At 50.4% G+C, this 17,042-nt stretch overlaps 1 protein-coding gene across 1 annotated transcript in view; it reads left to right on the top strand.

Annotated features, from left to right (window-relative positions):
* The window catches only part of Pou3f1 (POU class 3 homeobox 1), a gene marked incomplete at its 5' end in the record, with an annotated part of 15,464 nt that extends 1,139 nt beyond the window's left edge, over positions 1–14,325 (top strand). The window contains 2 exons of the mRNA XM_008850252.1: positions 139–287; positions 14,240–14,325. Of these exons, the coding sequence (XP_008848474.1) occupies positions 139–287; positions 14,240–14,325 (235 nt within the window). The remainder of the gene's footprint in view (positions 1–138; positions 288–14,239) is intronic.
* Between the last annotated feature and the right edge of the window lie 2,717 nt (positions 14,326–17,042).

Below are 17,042 nucleotides of genomic sequence, written 5' to 3'. Positions count from 1 at the left end.
AAGAAAGAAAGAAAAGGCCCAGAAACTTTCGAACAAAACCAAACATCCCGGACCGACCCTCTCTCCGGCGAGCAGCGAAGAACGGCGGAGAGGTTTTCGCCAGATTCTACTCCCCCCCCCAATACATTCTCCCCTGAGGAGAGAAGCGAAGATCCGGAACGTGCCAACTCACCCCGGGCATCCTTTGCCCGCCGCCTGCTCCCTGTCCCCAACCCCTCAACGACCCCCGCCCCTGCCCCCGGGCTGTTCGGGGCCGGATCCCGGCAGCGGCCTCCCCACAGCGACAGGTAACGCGTTGCGGGGTTAGGGCTCCCCGGGAGAGAGGACCGAGAGAGGAGAGCCCCCCGCCGCTCTCCGGGGCGCGGACGTTGGAGCCTGCGAGTCAAGGGTGGGGGACTGTCACTTACTCTCTCCGCGCCTCTTCTCTCCCACCAGGATGCGCCCCACCCCCCTCCGCCTTTCTCCGGGCTTGGTTTTTTTAAGGTTTTTATTTATTCGTGGAGCCTCTCGGCTCCTGGGGTCCTTCTAACTCCGCCCGCGCCCTTAATTTAAATCGCTGTATACTGTATTTATCGGGGCCCCGGAGGGGAGGCCGCGAGAGCCGCATCTGTGTATAAAAGCAGGAAATAGCCAAAGCTTTAATCTAGCCTAATTTATTTTCCCTTTCTCTTGCCCTCTCCTTCCCACTTACCCAAGAAAGCAAAACAAACAAACAAAAAAAAAACTAACAAAAAAAAAACTAATAATTTTTTTCGAGTGTTCATTTTTCGTTTCGTTTTACCCGAGCCCTCAGCTCGGTTTCCGGCCTAGTGGAGAGGGTCTGCGTTCCCACGCACACCCGGGTGGGACCAAGCTTCACCCGTAGACCGAGCACCGCACCGCGGGTGGCTGCTTCCCCGCAGGACCCTGCCCCTCCTGGCCTTAACGAACGAAACTTGGAAAAGTTGGAACTATTTTTTAACCAGCTGTTAGAAATAAGCCGTTCCCCCAAGAACCTTCTGCCTGATTCCCTGCCGATTGCCCTGCTCTCTTTCCAGCCCCCTCAGGATCCGGGATGCTGGGGGAGCCTAGGAGAGAAATTCTCCAAATTTGGGGTGTGGTGGGAACCATGTAAATATGTGAGATATGTACACACTGGCGGGGAAAAGAAACATTTTGTGCTTGGTTTTTATTTTTGGTTTTCTGGGTTGTTCTCCCTCCCCATCCTAAAGGGTTTTGTACGCCCGACTAAACCGAAAAAGATATTTTAATATGATTTCCTGAATTCTGACCCATCTCTATTTATTTTCTGGATGTGTTTGGAGCTTCCCCCTTCCATTTTCTTCTTTAGTTTGTCATGGTTTGACCTTAAATTTTGTTATTTTATTTTTATTATTTTTTGGAATAATGTTTTGGTGCATTCTCTTTGTATCTTTATTGCAAAAAAATAATGTAGACTGGGAAGTTCCCTTTATATTTATGTTATAGTAAATATTTTATTACTCACATAAACATGTACCCCAGGGCTGTGTCCTGTTCTCTTTACTGCTAGGGTTGGGTTTGTTTTATGGGGAGCCATGAGACCCCACTGCCTCACCTCCCCTAAAGTTCTGGCCTCACTAAGAGAGAGAAAGGAAATGTGGGCCTTCTTCTGGGCCAGTATCAGCACTGCTTGTTTCATGGTCAACAGTTGGGTACCTGCCTCAGGTACACCAATCTAGGGCATATGAATAGGCCTCATATCCCTTTCCTATAGACTTCCAAGGCCAGGCCTAAGACAGTAAACAACTCACCCAACATGGAACTTGGGTCAGCCATCAGTCAGAAACAACCAAAGCTCTTCTCAGCCAAGGAAGAAGCTCACCTCAGCCTGGAATGCCGGCCTAGAATCTATATCCCTGCCTGACACCCACCTAGTTTCACCTTATACTCCATGCATGGGGTCCAAGCCAAATTCACCATTCGTCGGGCAAATGGGGAGCTGGCCAGGCCCCACCATCCCATCCCAACTGGTTCTGTATTCAAATAAATGGTATCCAAGCCCCCTAGACCTGCTGACCATCAGGCAGCTTAGACTGAGATCCATTCAGTGGTCCTGCAGAACTGAGTCTGCTTGGGAAGAAGTCTTGCCCGTTTGCTTGGGCAAAAGTTAACCCTACTTTACAAACACATCACCAGCCCTAACTACTCCTGGAGGGAAGTAGGGGCACAAACAACTGTGCTGCAGGAGAGACTTGACACACTGCAGGGTGAGCACCCAAGAACCTCCCCCTGCTACAGAATGGAGAGATGAGTACCTGGTGGAAGGGAGGACCCCATGTCTGTGCAGTGTGACCTACAGGGAAAACACATTCTGAGATGTTCCCCTCTCAAGCCCTCAGCAGCAGCATCTCTCCAGAGAGTTCCCCATGCTGGGTATAGGTCTCAGTTCAGGTCAAAACCCAAGAGCATTTGCATCCCAGTCAACATTTTTTTTTCCTTTAATAAAAACAACTCTTCCTGTTTCCTCCAAAGATGCAGTTCTTTTCCCTTCTTAGGAGAAATGCTAAGTTTCTCAGTCTTCGTGGAGCGAAAGCTAGAAGGCACAGGTCTTGGCTGGGGAGAAAGTTGTGTCCCTGGTAAAGGTATTTGGGGGCCTGCATGCCAGGGAAGCTGTGCCAGTCCAGGCCTGTGAGAGCCTTTGACTCTAGTTGACAGAATGGGAGATGCCCAGGGACAGGTGTTCCAGGACCCCGAGTTGATGGTCCCTGGCCAGGCATGACTTTGGCATGACTACACCAGATGGATATAGTTCCTGGTGTCTTTCTGGGTTCTGACCCTCGGTCTTGAGGGGAATTGTCTCTGCAAATAACAAAGTCTCCCGCATTTTTCAAAAGCTCAGCCTCACCCCCCCCTACTTTTTTTTTTCCTTTAGTTCAACCTAGTGGGTAAAATAGCCTATGATGAGCGCCCGAGTCCCTGCTGCTCCTCCTGTCCCCGCTGAGCCTCCTTGTGCTTCCTGAGGAGGCAAACTTGTGGACCAGGCGAGCCAAGGCACAGTCAGGAACCACTGGCCACCCCACCCTCAACCTGTCATTTCCTGTTCCACTAAGAACAAACCTCTGAAACCATCCACACTCCTCCCCACTCCCTGTTTCTCTATCCCAATTTGTCCCAGCGTCCAGGCCCCAAAATGGAAGCAAATGAAACTTAGCCCCTGCCAGCCTGGGGCCTCCACAGGTTTTGAAGTTGGAAAGCTCTCCAGGAAGACAGAGGCCTTTCACTGCCTCTTGCCTGCAGCTGACACCAATTGATTGATTGATTTCCTAATTGTCTGCTTAATCTTGTACAAGAGGGTGGGTTTATTATTTAAGCAAGTCAACTCAAAAACAGCAAAACAATACACCCTCCCATGAACCAGCAGCAGCTGAGGAATGAAACAAAAAGCAAGAAAGGGGGCAAGGTGGGAAAAGAGGTGGGAGAGAAATCTTGCACTTTGCAAGGATTTTGCATAAAGAGATAGGAGCATGGAACAGTTACCCAGTGAAAACCCCTCAGTAGCAGAAGGTGCTGGGGCTGCTTCATTTAGACTCCAGCCCCCAGATGACCCAGGAGCAGAGAGTCTTACTCCCTCAACAGAAAAAGGCCCCCAAAGTAGTGGGCTTGCCTATAGTGTCTCTGTATCCCGTGTGTTCAGATCTACCTGCTTACTCCAGAGATCTTCAGACTTCCCTTCATTGAAGAGAGGTGTGTGTCCCTAGCATTAACCTCCAAAGAAACCTAAGCTTTCCATGGCAAACTTTGAATTTTCTGATGCCATCTCTCACCCTTTACACTTAAAATTATGTCCTATAATCATGTAGTCACAGGTTCTGGTAGGCAGAACTTCACGTGCTTTGTGAGAACATCCACATGTTAATATTTGTGGGCACCACTGTAAATGAAAATTCATGGTTGATCTGATCCCAGAAGTGGTCAGGGAATCCGTATTACACTGAAAACAATCTGATCTAGAATATTTACAGGGTGGAGTTGCTAACACTGGAAAGACCTGTGGTCATCAAGGCAAACCCAGTAGGTACCCCATCCTGAACCCAAAGCACACTGATATCCTCCCCCACCCCCTGTCCCAGGTTACAAGATGGTCTATGTTGCCTGGCATAGGTCCTAAGCAATCATCTCTTGACTCTAGGACTCAACTGAGTGTCCACATCTACCTGACCCCTAACCACAGCTGCCCCCTTGGAGATACTTGGAACTCAGATGTCCCTGGACAGATTCTTGACCTTTAAGGGGAAAGATAAATCAATGTGACCCACTCAGGAACAAACTCCTTCCTTCTAGAACTTTCCCCAAAGCTTGATTGAGCTCCAGCTCCAGGAAGGAGACCTACCAAGGCAGGGGTAGAGTGAGAGGAGGTTATCTGGCCCAGCTGCCCTGACAAGCTTAGCTAAGAGGATCTAAGACCCAGGGTCTTAGAGACTAAGGCCACAAACAGCTGGGAAAGCGTTCAGTTTTGTCTCTGCCTGTCATATGTGAAGGCCCTGGAGTGTTAGTGTTTATTAGACTCATCAGGGCTTCCCTTGGTGCCTCCAAGGACTCCATGTGGGAGGACTGCCCTCTATTGGTCCCTGAACCCGGATGTAATAGCAGTCACCAGAACCACCTGGCTGTTGGGCATGTCCTAGTCAACTTCCTGGTGACTATTATGTAGGCTGTGCTTGTTAGAGTGGAAGTGTCTTCAGACCCCAGAAGCAATCCTGTTTCATATATGTGCGTGTGTGCGCGCATGCACACACACACAAATACACTTGCTCATGACCCTTCCCTGTCCACCTACAACCTGCCCATCTACACACAGCCACCATCAGTAACCCACCACCACCTGCCTCTTCCATCCCTCTCCTCACACCCATCCCCATCACCCCTCACCAGCTCCTCAACAGCTTGCTTATTCACACACATGCTAACCAACCTGAGGCCACACCCACACCAGTGTTGGCCATCCAGGCCTAGCTTCCAGGTGTTTGGCACTGAGCTCTTGGGAGTCACCAAGTACCTGGCCCCATAGAGTTTAATTAAATACACAGCACCATCCTGTGTCACATTTAACCAGGTCATCTCCTTTGGAGATTTCCAAGCACTTACCCCACAAACCACTTTCGAAACGCGTTTCTGCTCATCATTGCCCTAGCTCCTCCCAGATCTCTTTCTGCTCCTTTCAGATAATTAAAGTTAGGCTGTGTGTTTGTATGTATGTGTGATCTTATTTTTTAAACACACACCCCCACATGTACATATGCGTGTATATATACAAACACACACAGCAATTAGTTCTATCCATTCTACCATCGTCCTTGAGCAGTAAAACCTCAGCTATGCATAGGCCCCCATGTGGCCATGTGATGAACCCAGATTCACCTAGTCACAGGCTCCTAATGTCACACACACATACACGTGGAGAGAGAGAGAGAGAGGAGAGAGAGAGAGAGAGAGAGAGAGAGAGAGAGAGAGAGAGAGGTACACACTAGCACTTTCACACAGTAATACCCACTCCTAAGTCCCTCATGTTTCTCCAAGGGTATAACCCACCTCCTGCTTCCCACCTCCCTCCAGAGCATCTGAGTGAACTCCCCTCATATAACCTAAAGACCAGGAGCACTGTGATACAACCCTCACTTGGCCCCCCACCACACACAGCAATGGACACATCTCCCTGCTGAGCCTGACCAGGGTGGGTCTGGGTATTATTAGGCTGCAGAGACAGCACGGAGGCATATGGTCTCGTACACAAGAAATAATGTTCATGTTAAATCAGACCTCATGCATAATGCATGGTGCCTGATCTCACATTATTTTGGGTGTTCGTCAAAATCAGTGTTCTTTCTTGTGAGGGCTCCTGAAAAGAAGGGAAAAAGGCGTTTGCTAATTACACCCACAGCCTGGACCCAGGGAGCCCAAAGTGCCCTCGGAGCCTCCTCTGCCCCACTTCACCCTCCAGTGGGTCCTGTCCCTCTGTTTCACTCTGTCTTACCTTGTAGAAAGAGGGCTTGCCTCGGGTTTGTAGCAGGCATACAGCCCTGTGTTATTTTTATTTCTTTTCTCTAGGCTCTCTGTCCCTGGAGGGTTCTGGGGAATAGCAGTGGCTCCAACGCTCTCACACCCGATTCATTTGCCGTTTTATGAACTCCAGGTTGATTCATCGCCTCCCTAAGTCAATGATTCACTCCTGATGGCTTTTCAGAAATCCTTCTTCAAGGGCTCCCAATTATTCAGCTTTGAACAGGAGCACAAGGCAGAGCAGACCTGGACCCTGCGCTGCCACTGCTCCTGTGGCCTGGAATCAGTGTGTTTGAGAGGTTGCTGAAACCGGACTGGGGAGGAGGCAGTGCTCCCTCCATGCAGAAGCTGGGGGTGCCCACCCAAGCAGCTCATGGCCAGATCTAGCCTATGGGAACACCCCCTCCAGCCTCTGTGGGTTACCTGCCTTCTAGCCTCATCTAAGTCCCAGGAAGCTCACCATGTCTCAGGAGAGGCAGAGCACAGAATGTGAGCACAGGGGCTGTGGGACCAGGCAGACCTGGATCCCAGTCCCAGCTTCCTCTTTCTTTCATCAGTTGTGTGACTTTAGGCCAGCAACTTACATTTCCATGCCTCAGTTTCCCAGCATGATGACAACAAAGTTCCTTATTATGGAGTTGTTTTGAGAATTAAGTGGGATAATGCACACAGTGTTTAGCATAGTGATGAGTGAATGAAATCTGTTTATTCTGAGGCCTGGGCAGGATATTGTTCAGAAACAAGTGTACAGGGAAGAGCAGTATAATATAATGACCTCTAACTGAGGACCTCACTCTGTCCAAGGCATTTTTACATAATACATACCCATCACTGACTTTGTCCTTTATGTTCACTGTCTCACATTATATATTCCTATCTTATAAATGAATAAACTGGGGTCCGGTGAGTACTAGTAACTTAGCTAAGGCAGCAAGACCAGTAAACATTAGCAATTGAGATAGAGTCCATTTGATGTGATTCCCAGGCCCATGTTCTTTTTATATCTAACGACAGGGCAAAAAAGTAGTAGTCAATGCTTGCTCATTTGCTAAAAGCAAAGAAAGTTCTAGAATTCAGGCTTAGGCCAGGCACAGGAATTGAGAACAAATGGTGTTAGAGCTAGTTAGAATCTGTGTCCCCCATCTACACTACCCAGAATAAATAAATCCTGTGAGGTTCAAGGAAATTGGAAAACTTGCCTAGGATAGTTAGGAGGGCAAGAAGTCCTGATTGGCACACTCCCCGCTTCCATGTACTGAGCAGCCAAACTATGTAGTAGCCGAGAACGCAGAGCTAGCACCTGCCCAAGCATTCATCTTGGTGCCCCCACCTACTACTTGTGAGTCTCTTGGAAAGCAACTTAAGCACTCTATACCTCAGTTTCCTCATCTGTAAACGAAGATAGCATCAACCCCACAGAAGTACAAGGAGATTAGACAAGAGATAAAATACAACATGAATACTTAAAAGAGAGCCTAGTACATCAAATGTTAGCTATAAAACTAATTTTAGGGAGCTAGAGAGATGGCTCAGCGGTTAAGAGCACTGACTGCTCTTGTAGAGGACCCAGGTTCAATTCCCAGCACCCACATGGTGGCTACAAGCCATCCTTAACTCCAGTTCCAGGGGCATCCGATGCCCTCTTCTGACCTCCGCAGCATTGCACAATATGAGTGCACTCACATACATGTACACAATACACTCATACACATAAAATAAAAATAATAAAATATATTTTTTTTAAAACTAATTTTAAGCCAGGCATGGTGGCACACACCTTTAATCCCAGCACTTGGGAGGCAGAGGCAGGCAGATCTCTGTGAGTTCAAGGCCAGCCTGGTCTACATAGTGAGTTCCAGAACAGCTGGGGCTACAGGGAGACCCTGTCTCAAAAAAGACCAAAAAAAACAAAAATTAATTTTATATGTACAGTGTATGTTACTGCTGAGTTATTGCAGAAAAGTAACGCTGTTTCCCCCTACCATTACTGTCTGCCTAAAATCATTTCTGTTCATTCACAGAACCACTCAAGAAAATAAAGTCTAAAATTTCCATTCTCAGTCCACAGGCGAGGAAGTGAGGCCCAAGGATGGTGAGGGCCTTATTCAAGCTAGTCCAGAAAAATCAGTAACAGGTGCAGTTTCTAAAACTATCCCTACTTCCTGTTTGTGACACGTCTATGTCCCCAACCGTGTGGACTAAGGCTATAGACGAAGTACTAGTACTATGTACTAAGGCTCTGTACTGGGCTCTGAGGAGACAGCACCCAAAAGAGTAGGAAAGGCCTTACCATTAAGCTGAACCAAAAAGACTGAGTGGAGATTTGCTGAGGAGTTCCAGGCTTAGGGCCTGACACCAGGGAGACTAGTCACTCAGCCCCAGAACCCCCAGATGCCATGTACTTCCCCTTCCTGAACCTTCATACTTCTCCTGCCCTGCTCAGGACCCTTCCTCCAACGTACCCTGCAGTACCTTTGAACTTAGCACAGAAGATTCAACTCAAGGTCAAGGCCTCTAAACCCTATGGGGCCACCTACTATGAAATTAAGTCATAGAAACTTCCTTCAGGTCTCCATGCCTGGTTTTACTGTAACCCTGCCCAGAGGTTGACTATTAAACCATTTAACAGGGTAGCCCAGCCTCAAATACCTGGGTCCAGGTCTCAATTCCAAATTGGGTCATTTGCTACCACGAACCTCAAAATATGAAGCAGACATCCCTCATTCATTTACCCATCCATCCTATATTCACCCACTCATCCATTCATCAAGCCACCCACCTATCCATGCAACCATTCACCCAGCTACCCTTAAACTACTTGTTCAACTACCCACCATGTATCCAGTTTAACAGTTAGACCCCATGTCGAGCACAGAGATAAATGCCAGTACCTCTGTTCTCCACACACTCCTGCCTTAGTCTCAGTCATATAAGGTAGGTATATGAGAGCCCAGTGAGAAAACTGAATGAAGTCTATTGTTGTATCTATGAGATTGTATGTGTCAGAGTACTGGGAACCTCCACAGCCCATTCACTTCCTCAAGGCTCCACAGAAGCTATAGTCCATATAGCCTCTGGCTTCAGTCCCTGTGCTCTTAGGACTCCCCTTAACTCTCATTTCTTACTCCAAGAATGTCAAGTGCTGACCTAAACTTTAGGGATTTCAAAAGAAGCTGAGGAGAGAAAGGAAGTTAACAACATAGCATCTGCCAACTCCTTTTTCTCTCAGAAATAGCAGCCATTGCTCAGCACCAGGGAGATACTGCGCAATGTTCCGGTCCCAGTGTGCCATTACCTGAATGTGTAACTTGGAGCAAATCCCTGCCATACCCCTCATCTCAATGTCCCCACCAGTGCAATGAGGGTCTTCCCAGTTCTGAGGACCTTGCCTGCCTTCCAGTCTGGGTGGGCCTGCTTCTCTGACAATGGGGCCTCTCTGACCAGCCCACACACAAGGAAGGATAGGAGATGACGTGGTTGGTGTCCAGGGCCCTGAGGACTCAGCTCTGGCTGCTCAGTCCCCCTCCCCTGACACAAACAACCCTCAGTTACCTCCCCCTTCTACCCCACAGAATCTGGGCACAGCTGGGGCTTGCCATGCCTTAGCCACCCCATGAATCACCCCTCTATGGTCCCCGGGGGAGTAGTCCAGGGAGCATCCTACGCTCCACAAGAAGTGAGGGTCAGAATTGCGGCCCTCAAGCAGGCAGTGTCCACAGAAACAATGGGGGCCTGTGGCTAACGACCGGAATGCAGCCATTGTTCCTGCCCTGGCCCCCAACCCCAAGGCTTCAGGTCCCCAGGCCAGGCAGGCTGGCGTGGGTCAGTGCGTCAGGCATTCGTGTGCCAGGGCTGGGCACACATGACCTGCAGCTTCCCCTCCCTGGGTAGGCAGGCGGGTAGACTGATGGCCCAGACCCCACCTCCACAACCAACCTCACAAAGGATCCCCAGGCACAGAATGAGAAGCAAGATGGGACCCAAGGGAGCTAAGGCAACCTCCAGCCTACCCATCCCTGGGATACTTGGAGCCTAGCAGCTCTGAGACCCAAGCTATACATCACAGTGGGGAGGGGACCACATTAGAATAATGCAGGATTAAAGTGGAGTTGCTATAGCGACGTATTAGGGCAATACATCTAGGGAGCCCCAGCCCTTTGGTGATGTATGACTCTGTTCAGCTGTGGGGAGCAGGGGGAGGGGACCTGTCCCACCCCTCTAAGGGAGAGCAGATACCAAGCACTCTCTTCATTGGGGGAGAACATCTGCTTTGGACTCTAAAAATAGACATTTCAGAACCTGTCAAAACTGAAAGAGACGTCCTGCCAACCTCCACCATCCCACTGTCCACCACATTCAGTTCCTGGTCAACTTCAAATCTAGCTCTGACCTTAGCCTCAGCCTTTGCCTGTGCTCCATCCCCAACCCTAGCCCATGAGTCACACTAAGCCTCCATCCAGCCCAGCTCCTCCAGGCCCTGACCTTTCTGCTTCATTGCTAAGGACCATCCCCATATTGTTTCCCCAAGTATCTGATGGTATTCATAGGACTATATGGAGGAGATCAAGGAAGAGGACGGGAAGGAGACGAGATGGTCCACAAACACTCCTCAGGCAAGGCCACTGGAAAGTTCATCTGAGAGAAGTACAGGGAGTGATTCTGAGGGACCTGAACCATCCCTCCTTGCCCGGAGGCCTCCCTGTGCTAATGCCTGACATCCCATTCCATCTAATCTAAGTCTGGAGATCTTGCTTCCCTCCACATGCTCTTGGGGCCACAGAAAGGCTGTACAGGTGGCCCTAGTAGAAAAAAAATGATGGGGCTCCCAGAAAAGAAAAACAACAATAAAAACCTTTACATATTTGTATTGATATGTGACAAAATCGGGTGGTAGGCTGCCTTCCAAGCTTGCTATCAAGTCATTTGTACTGGCTTGCCCATCTCTGAGGCCCTGAACCTCAGCCCCCTGGGGACATGAAGGGAAGATTGCTAAAGATAACCCCCTTTGCTGCACCTACCTCAGCATTTTGGTGAGGGAGGAGGAGCAAAGGCAAACCTGTCCAAGAACTGTAACTGCCTCCCTTGACTTTCCCTGGGTACCCTCATCTATATATTGTGTATGTGTATGTGCATGTATATGATTATATGTATATGTGTGTGCATGCCCTGCCTCTTCACTGAATGGTAATTTTGAATTAATTCATTGAGTACAGTAATTACACAACTCCCCAAATTCATTCATTGTCATTCTCTCTCTCTCTCTCTCTCTCTCTCTCTCTCTCTCTCTCTCAACAGGTTCTTGTGGCCCAAACTGACCTTAATTCTCAAGATCCTCCTGCTTCAGCCCCACTAAGTGCTAGGATTACAGGCATGAGCCCCCATACTGGTTTTAGCCTTCTGTTGTCTTAGTTTTAGGTTCTGGGTGGTTTGTTTGAGACAGAGTCTCCCTGTAGTCCTGGCTGGCCTAGAACTCCCTATGTAGGCCAGGTTGGCCTCAAACTCCCAGAGATCCACCTGCCTCTGCCTCCTGAATGCTGGGACTAAAGGCACCTGGCCTGGTTTTCCTTTTGAAAGTGGCATTGCAGTTCTATTACAGTTTGGACTCCAGCTGGAACTGAAAGATGTGACCACTAGAGTCAGCCCCAGTCACCACCACCTTACTTTCCTTCCAGAAAGAAAGAAGACTCAAGTCAGAGGATGAGGCAAAGAAGGGGACAATGCCCTTTACCTGGCCTCATCCCTGGTACTGTCCTCACAATGGAAGAAGTAAGGCTTTTGCTCCTGACTGGGAAGAACCTAGGGCATTTTGTCTCTCCTTGTCTTTTCATCATCTCTGTTTCCCGTCTCTCTCTCACACACACACACACACACACACACACACACACACACACACACATAAATACAACACAGTACACATATCTCACACATGGTAGAACAGAAGAAAGACTAAATGGAGAAGGTAGGTGGAAGACAGAGTATGTGCCCAGAGGGCAGTTCCTAGGGTCAGGTGGCAGTGTGCCCAGGGTACTGAGTGGGCAGGAGACCTCATGGCTTCCTCTCTTCCCTAGCCAGTGACCAAAGGTCAGCTCAGGCGGCTCAGCCACGTGCAGTCCACCCACAGCCCTGGTCAGGTCATGTGAGACCAGGGCTGAAGCCTTATTAACACTCCATTGTCTCCCAGAGCCCAGCCTGTGTGGAGGGAGACAAACCCCCTCTAGCCTAGGCTAGCTGGTGAGTCGCCAAAGCCTTGATCACCTCCTGAGATGTCTCCTCTCTGGGGTCCCTCAGCTCTCATCACAAGGACAGTGATGCTCAGCTGGACCCCATTCCTCTTTAGAACTTCACACCCTCCTCTGCAAAGCAGAAAGGAGCAGCACTGAGATGGGGAGCAGGGAAGGGTCCTCTTTCTCCTGCTCCCTAAAGGGCGTATATGCTATCATGCAACCCCAGTTCCCCACCCTGCCCATTCTCCAGATGCTCTGTGAGAAAAGAGAGTGCAGTAGAGAAGGCTGAAACACAGCCCTGAAGGTCATCTTGCACGTCAGTACTGGGAGGGCCCCTGGAGCCCCTTGTGCCCTGGCTCCCAGCCTGGACCACAACACAGGCTCCATTGACTCCTGTATGCCCTCTTTCCCAACATGCCCAGAAAGCCATGGTCATGGTTCCTGCCCACAAGCTCTGAAGCCATAGGACCCACCCAGGAAGGAAACTAGAACTGGTCAGAGGGACAGATACTATACCTGCACAGGAGTCTCCCTAGTCCAGGCTGAAGGTCATGGTCAAACTCTAGGCCCTATCCTACACAGTCAAATGGAGAGCCAGCTAGGGCACATTCTCTGCCAATGCCGTCTCTGCCCACACACAGTCCTATATACACTTTAAGTCCCTGCCATTAAGATATGGGGCAAAGCCACCCTAGCCCACTCTCTTGTCTCCTACCAGGGAATCAGGTGAGACAGGAGGGTTGTGCCTGGGGGAGGGGCACTGGAGGGAAGCTGGGGCTGAGAAGCTCCCGTCCCTCTGGGGGCTCTCAGTAAGGGGAGGGCTGGCCCGGCAGGATGACAGAGAGATGATTAAACCCACAGAGAAGATTGATAAGGGAGCTAAACAGCTGCAACTCTGCAAGGTGGGCTGGGGACAAATCTCATCTTGTCCCAGCAATGCTCAAAGCACTGGGGGGCTGGGCCAGCCTGGCTGTGCTCATGACCTGTACAAGCTCCAGAGGAGGAGTGAGGGGCTGGAAGACTGCTCCCCACTTCTCCCTCCAGGGCCTCTGATGGTAGCTTCCAGAGCTCAATCCCCCCAAGTCCTGCAACCCAAGAGACTCCCACCCCCTTAACACCTGGGCAGCACACCCCTTCTCACCGGTGCCCCCTTTACCCACAGCATCTCTGCCTTAGCTCTCACTCTCGTTATTATTAGATGTGATTTACAGCGGAAGCGCTGAGTCAGACAAACCAAGATTTCCCCAGACAGAGGCAGTAGGAGAGAAGAGAGTCCAGGGGAGCTGGGCATGGTCCTCAGGAGGGAAGCAGGAGCTGGGCGTGTGGGACTCCAACTTCTAGAATGAGCAGTTGCTTCTGCTGTTTCTCCTTTCTACTCTAGGCCCAGAATCTTGACCTGGGACTCTTGGACATTCAGACCCCTTTTCTGACTCTGACCTGACCTCTGAGCCTTGGTTTTGGTCAAGTCTGACTCTGATAAGTTTGAGAGGAGAGCTCAGGAGTCCTGATGCCTAGAAATGAGGTGGTTGTGCTACGCCCTGTGTCATCAGAAAGGCTCCTGGTTCTCAAAGCAGCCTCAGGCTCCCAGGGATGGAGAGAGGCAGGAAAAGGGTTCCAGCACCGCCCCATCCCAACTCTGCAAACAGAGAAACTAAGCATCAAGATCATGGGTAAGGGGGTTGTTCAATGGCCCAGGAATTCGAGGAAAGCACGTGTTTGTGCCTCCACCTCATGCAGGAGAGTGGTGGGCAGGTCCGTCTCTGCTCCCTGGGTCTCTGACTCCCTGGCAGGGAGGAACTGGGCATTGTTGCCAAAAATAAACGTTCCTTCTCCCGCTCCCTGGCTCCCGGCTCCCGCTCATTAGGATGCGTGGCGTTTGGCTGCGGTCCCACACCTTGCAGCTCATTATAAATATGCAGTCGCTGCTGGCGCTACCCCAATCATCTCTGCAATCAGAGCTTTTAATTAGGTTAATTAAATTGTATCAAATCTCGCAGGGACGCAGTTCACTGATGCTGATGAGGCAGCCAAAACAGACCCCAGCTCCTTGGCTAATGAAGGCCGCTGCCTGCCTGAGCAGTGAGGGGGCAGGAGCGCATAATAAATGGGCGCGTCCTCTGGGAGGAGCGGCTGCCCAGGCCCAAGCTCTGGGGACCTGGTAAGGGGTCTTCATCTAGCCGGCCAGGTTCCTGCTGCAGCAGTCTCCAGCCCCAGGGACTATCACCTTCACTGGAGAACCAACCAAGGTAGCCACACCAGGAGCCCAGACAGGTGGGCAGTATTAGGCCTGAGCACCTGCCACCCTACAGAGCACAGTGTCCTCCAGATCCACTAGATCTGGGGGCTTATTTTTACTTCTCCCCCAGAATAGCCTAAAAGGCTAGGACTTACACACACACACACAAGCCTGTCACTGTCTCCTTGGCTGTCTTATTAGCCTGAAAGGCCAGGCTGAGGCTAGGAAACCCATCCCAGCAACTCACCACTGCTGGCCCAGTATCCATCTGCCATGGAGGCCATCTGCCCCTGGCAGGGGGTGGCTTATAATGCTACCAAAGACTGGAGGGGGTGGCACCCCCCTCTCCAGCCTCCATGTGCCAGATGGACCCTATATTTTCCTTTCTACCACTCTACCTAAAAAGCACTCTCCAAGGAAGAAACTTATCCCACACCTATAGCATCAAATAAGCTAAGTGAGATGACCCTTAACTGCTCTGGCTCCTCCCCATCCTGAACTGACCATCCCATGACCAACAATCTATTGCTGGCCACTGGAGCCCATAGGCTCCAACTCTGGAGCCACCTGGGAAGGTCCTCGCCTGCCTTGAAGCAGAAAGGCAGATACTTCCCCTTCAAAGGGGCTGTCCCTGACATTGCTCAGCCTGGTCCAACCCCTTCCTCTTAACCCCTCAGTCTCTGGTTGGTGTCTCTGAACAGATGAAGAGAGATGGGGGAAATTTTCACTGCTCTTGAAACAAAGTTGTTTCTGCTGTAGAAGCTGGGTTTTTCTGGTTTAGAAAGCCTTTTTTTTTTCCACCCAGCAATGTGAAAACATGAAACCTGAAACCAACCCCCAACATTTGTCACCTCAGAGAAAAGGCTTTGGGGTAACTGGAGAAAGCTGTAAATGAGTCAAGCTGGCTGGGGGCAAGGGGGTTGAAAGGGGGCTGCCCACCTGTTTCCAGGCACCATGGTTCTATTAACATTGATGATCTGAGTAAGGCCATCAGGTGACAGAGATGCAGGAAAGGGCTTTCTTCCCACCTTCCTTAAATTCCCAAACCCTGCTAAATCCTTCATTCTGTTCTAGACTAGCCCCTACCACCACCTGACAGAAGCAGGGGGCTCTGGACTGTACTACCCCAGGCACCAGTGTGTGCCTTCTCGTGACAAGATATGGTTACCACCATTGCCAGGGCCATCAAATGAGGCAGACCCAACAGAGAGAACAGATGGTATAGCTGGGACAGGACCTCCCCGAATGCCATGATGGTGGACCTGGAAAAAAGGGGCATCGGGATTCCTTGAAGAAGCAGCAGGAGAAATGTATTTCCTCTGAGAGGCAGTTTAGAGGAAACAAGCAGAAGCCTGACCCAGGCAGCTGCTTCTGCTCTCCTGTCTCAGCAGTGGACTGGATCGAGCCCAGCCTTGTATATGCTAAGCAAATGTTCTATCACTGAGTGCCACTCCAGCCATGGACTTAGAAGCAGCTTTGCCTCTTCTTGTTGCACAGCTGCTGTCATCCATTCGGTTACAGATCCAGAAGCTAGTGGATACCGTGCCAGCAAGGAGGCCCCATGACCTGGCTGGTTAAGAGAGCGCACCCTCTGACCCCAGAAGGCAGCTGCAAAACCCAAGAATCCTGCCAGCTCAGCCTCAAGACAGGATCTTAGTTCCGCCCCCATTCCTCCACTCACCTGTGGCTTTAAGCCAGGACTCCCACCCAAGGCTGGGCCCGCCCGCCCACCTGCCCTTCCCCAACGCCCTGTGTACAAGGTTCCAGGAACTGGCAGGCTAAGAGGTCTTCTGGAGGAAGAGAGCCCAGAACTACACACCTACTTGCCTCATGGTTTCCAAGTCCCAACAGGCCCTGGCCTCACCAGCCTCCACAGGCAGGCAAAGCAACCTGTGTGTTGGCCGCCTTCCCTGATGAGACATGCAGCTCTGATTGTTCAGTGACCCACAGCCAGCGGCACAGGGAGAGAGCAAGTCACAAGCAAACCCTCAAAACTTCACAGAGGGAGACCTCCTAGGATGTCCTGGTGAAACCAGCTCTGGGAAACCTGAGGCCCTGTTGGGGCCTCACTAGAAATAAGCTATGATGCTACACTCAAGAAGGGGAAAAACTTTTTTCATGAGGCTCTACTCCATGGCATTAAATTCAATGAACAAATCCACCGTGAACATCTCTGAAGTGCGTGGAGCTTCTGACAGAAGTTAAGTGTGCTAAGACAGTGGACACCAGCTCCCTGAGAACCAGCAAAGGGACAGCAGCTCCACCTGCTGGGCCCTTTCCCACCCCATCACCAGGCTTCAGTGCCTTACACCTACAGAAAATCGGAAAGATTCTTTGAGAAATAAAGCAAGAGTTTGGCACCCTTCTGTTTTAGTCAAAAGGACCCTAAGATGTAGTCATGAGCTGACTAAGCTGGCTTCAGAGACCCTCTCTTGGACAAATCCAGGGTTCCACAGGGCTCATGTAGCTGCCACTTTGAAGGTTTGGTTTATACTGACATGAACCAGAGTACTGAGTCACAGTCCACCTCCACAGCTGCCCACAGCCCCTTGGCACAGCCAGAG

Source organism: Nannospalax galili, unplaced genomic scaffold (assembly GCF_000622305.1).
Source record: "Nannospalax galili isolate Female #2095 unplaced genomic scaffold, S.galili_v1.0 scaffold944, whole genome shotgun sequence".
Classification (NCBI taxonomy): Eukaryota; Metazoa; Chordata; class Mammalia; order Rodentia; family Spalacidae; genus Nannospalax; species Nannospalax galili.
This window is presented reverse-complemented; position numbering and strand designations above follow the sequence as displayed.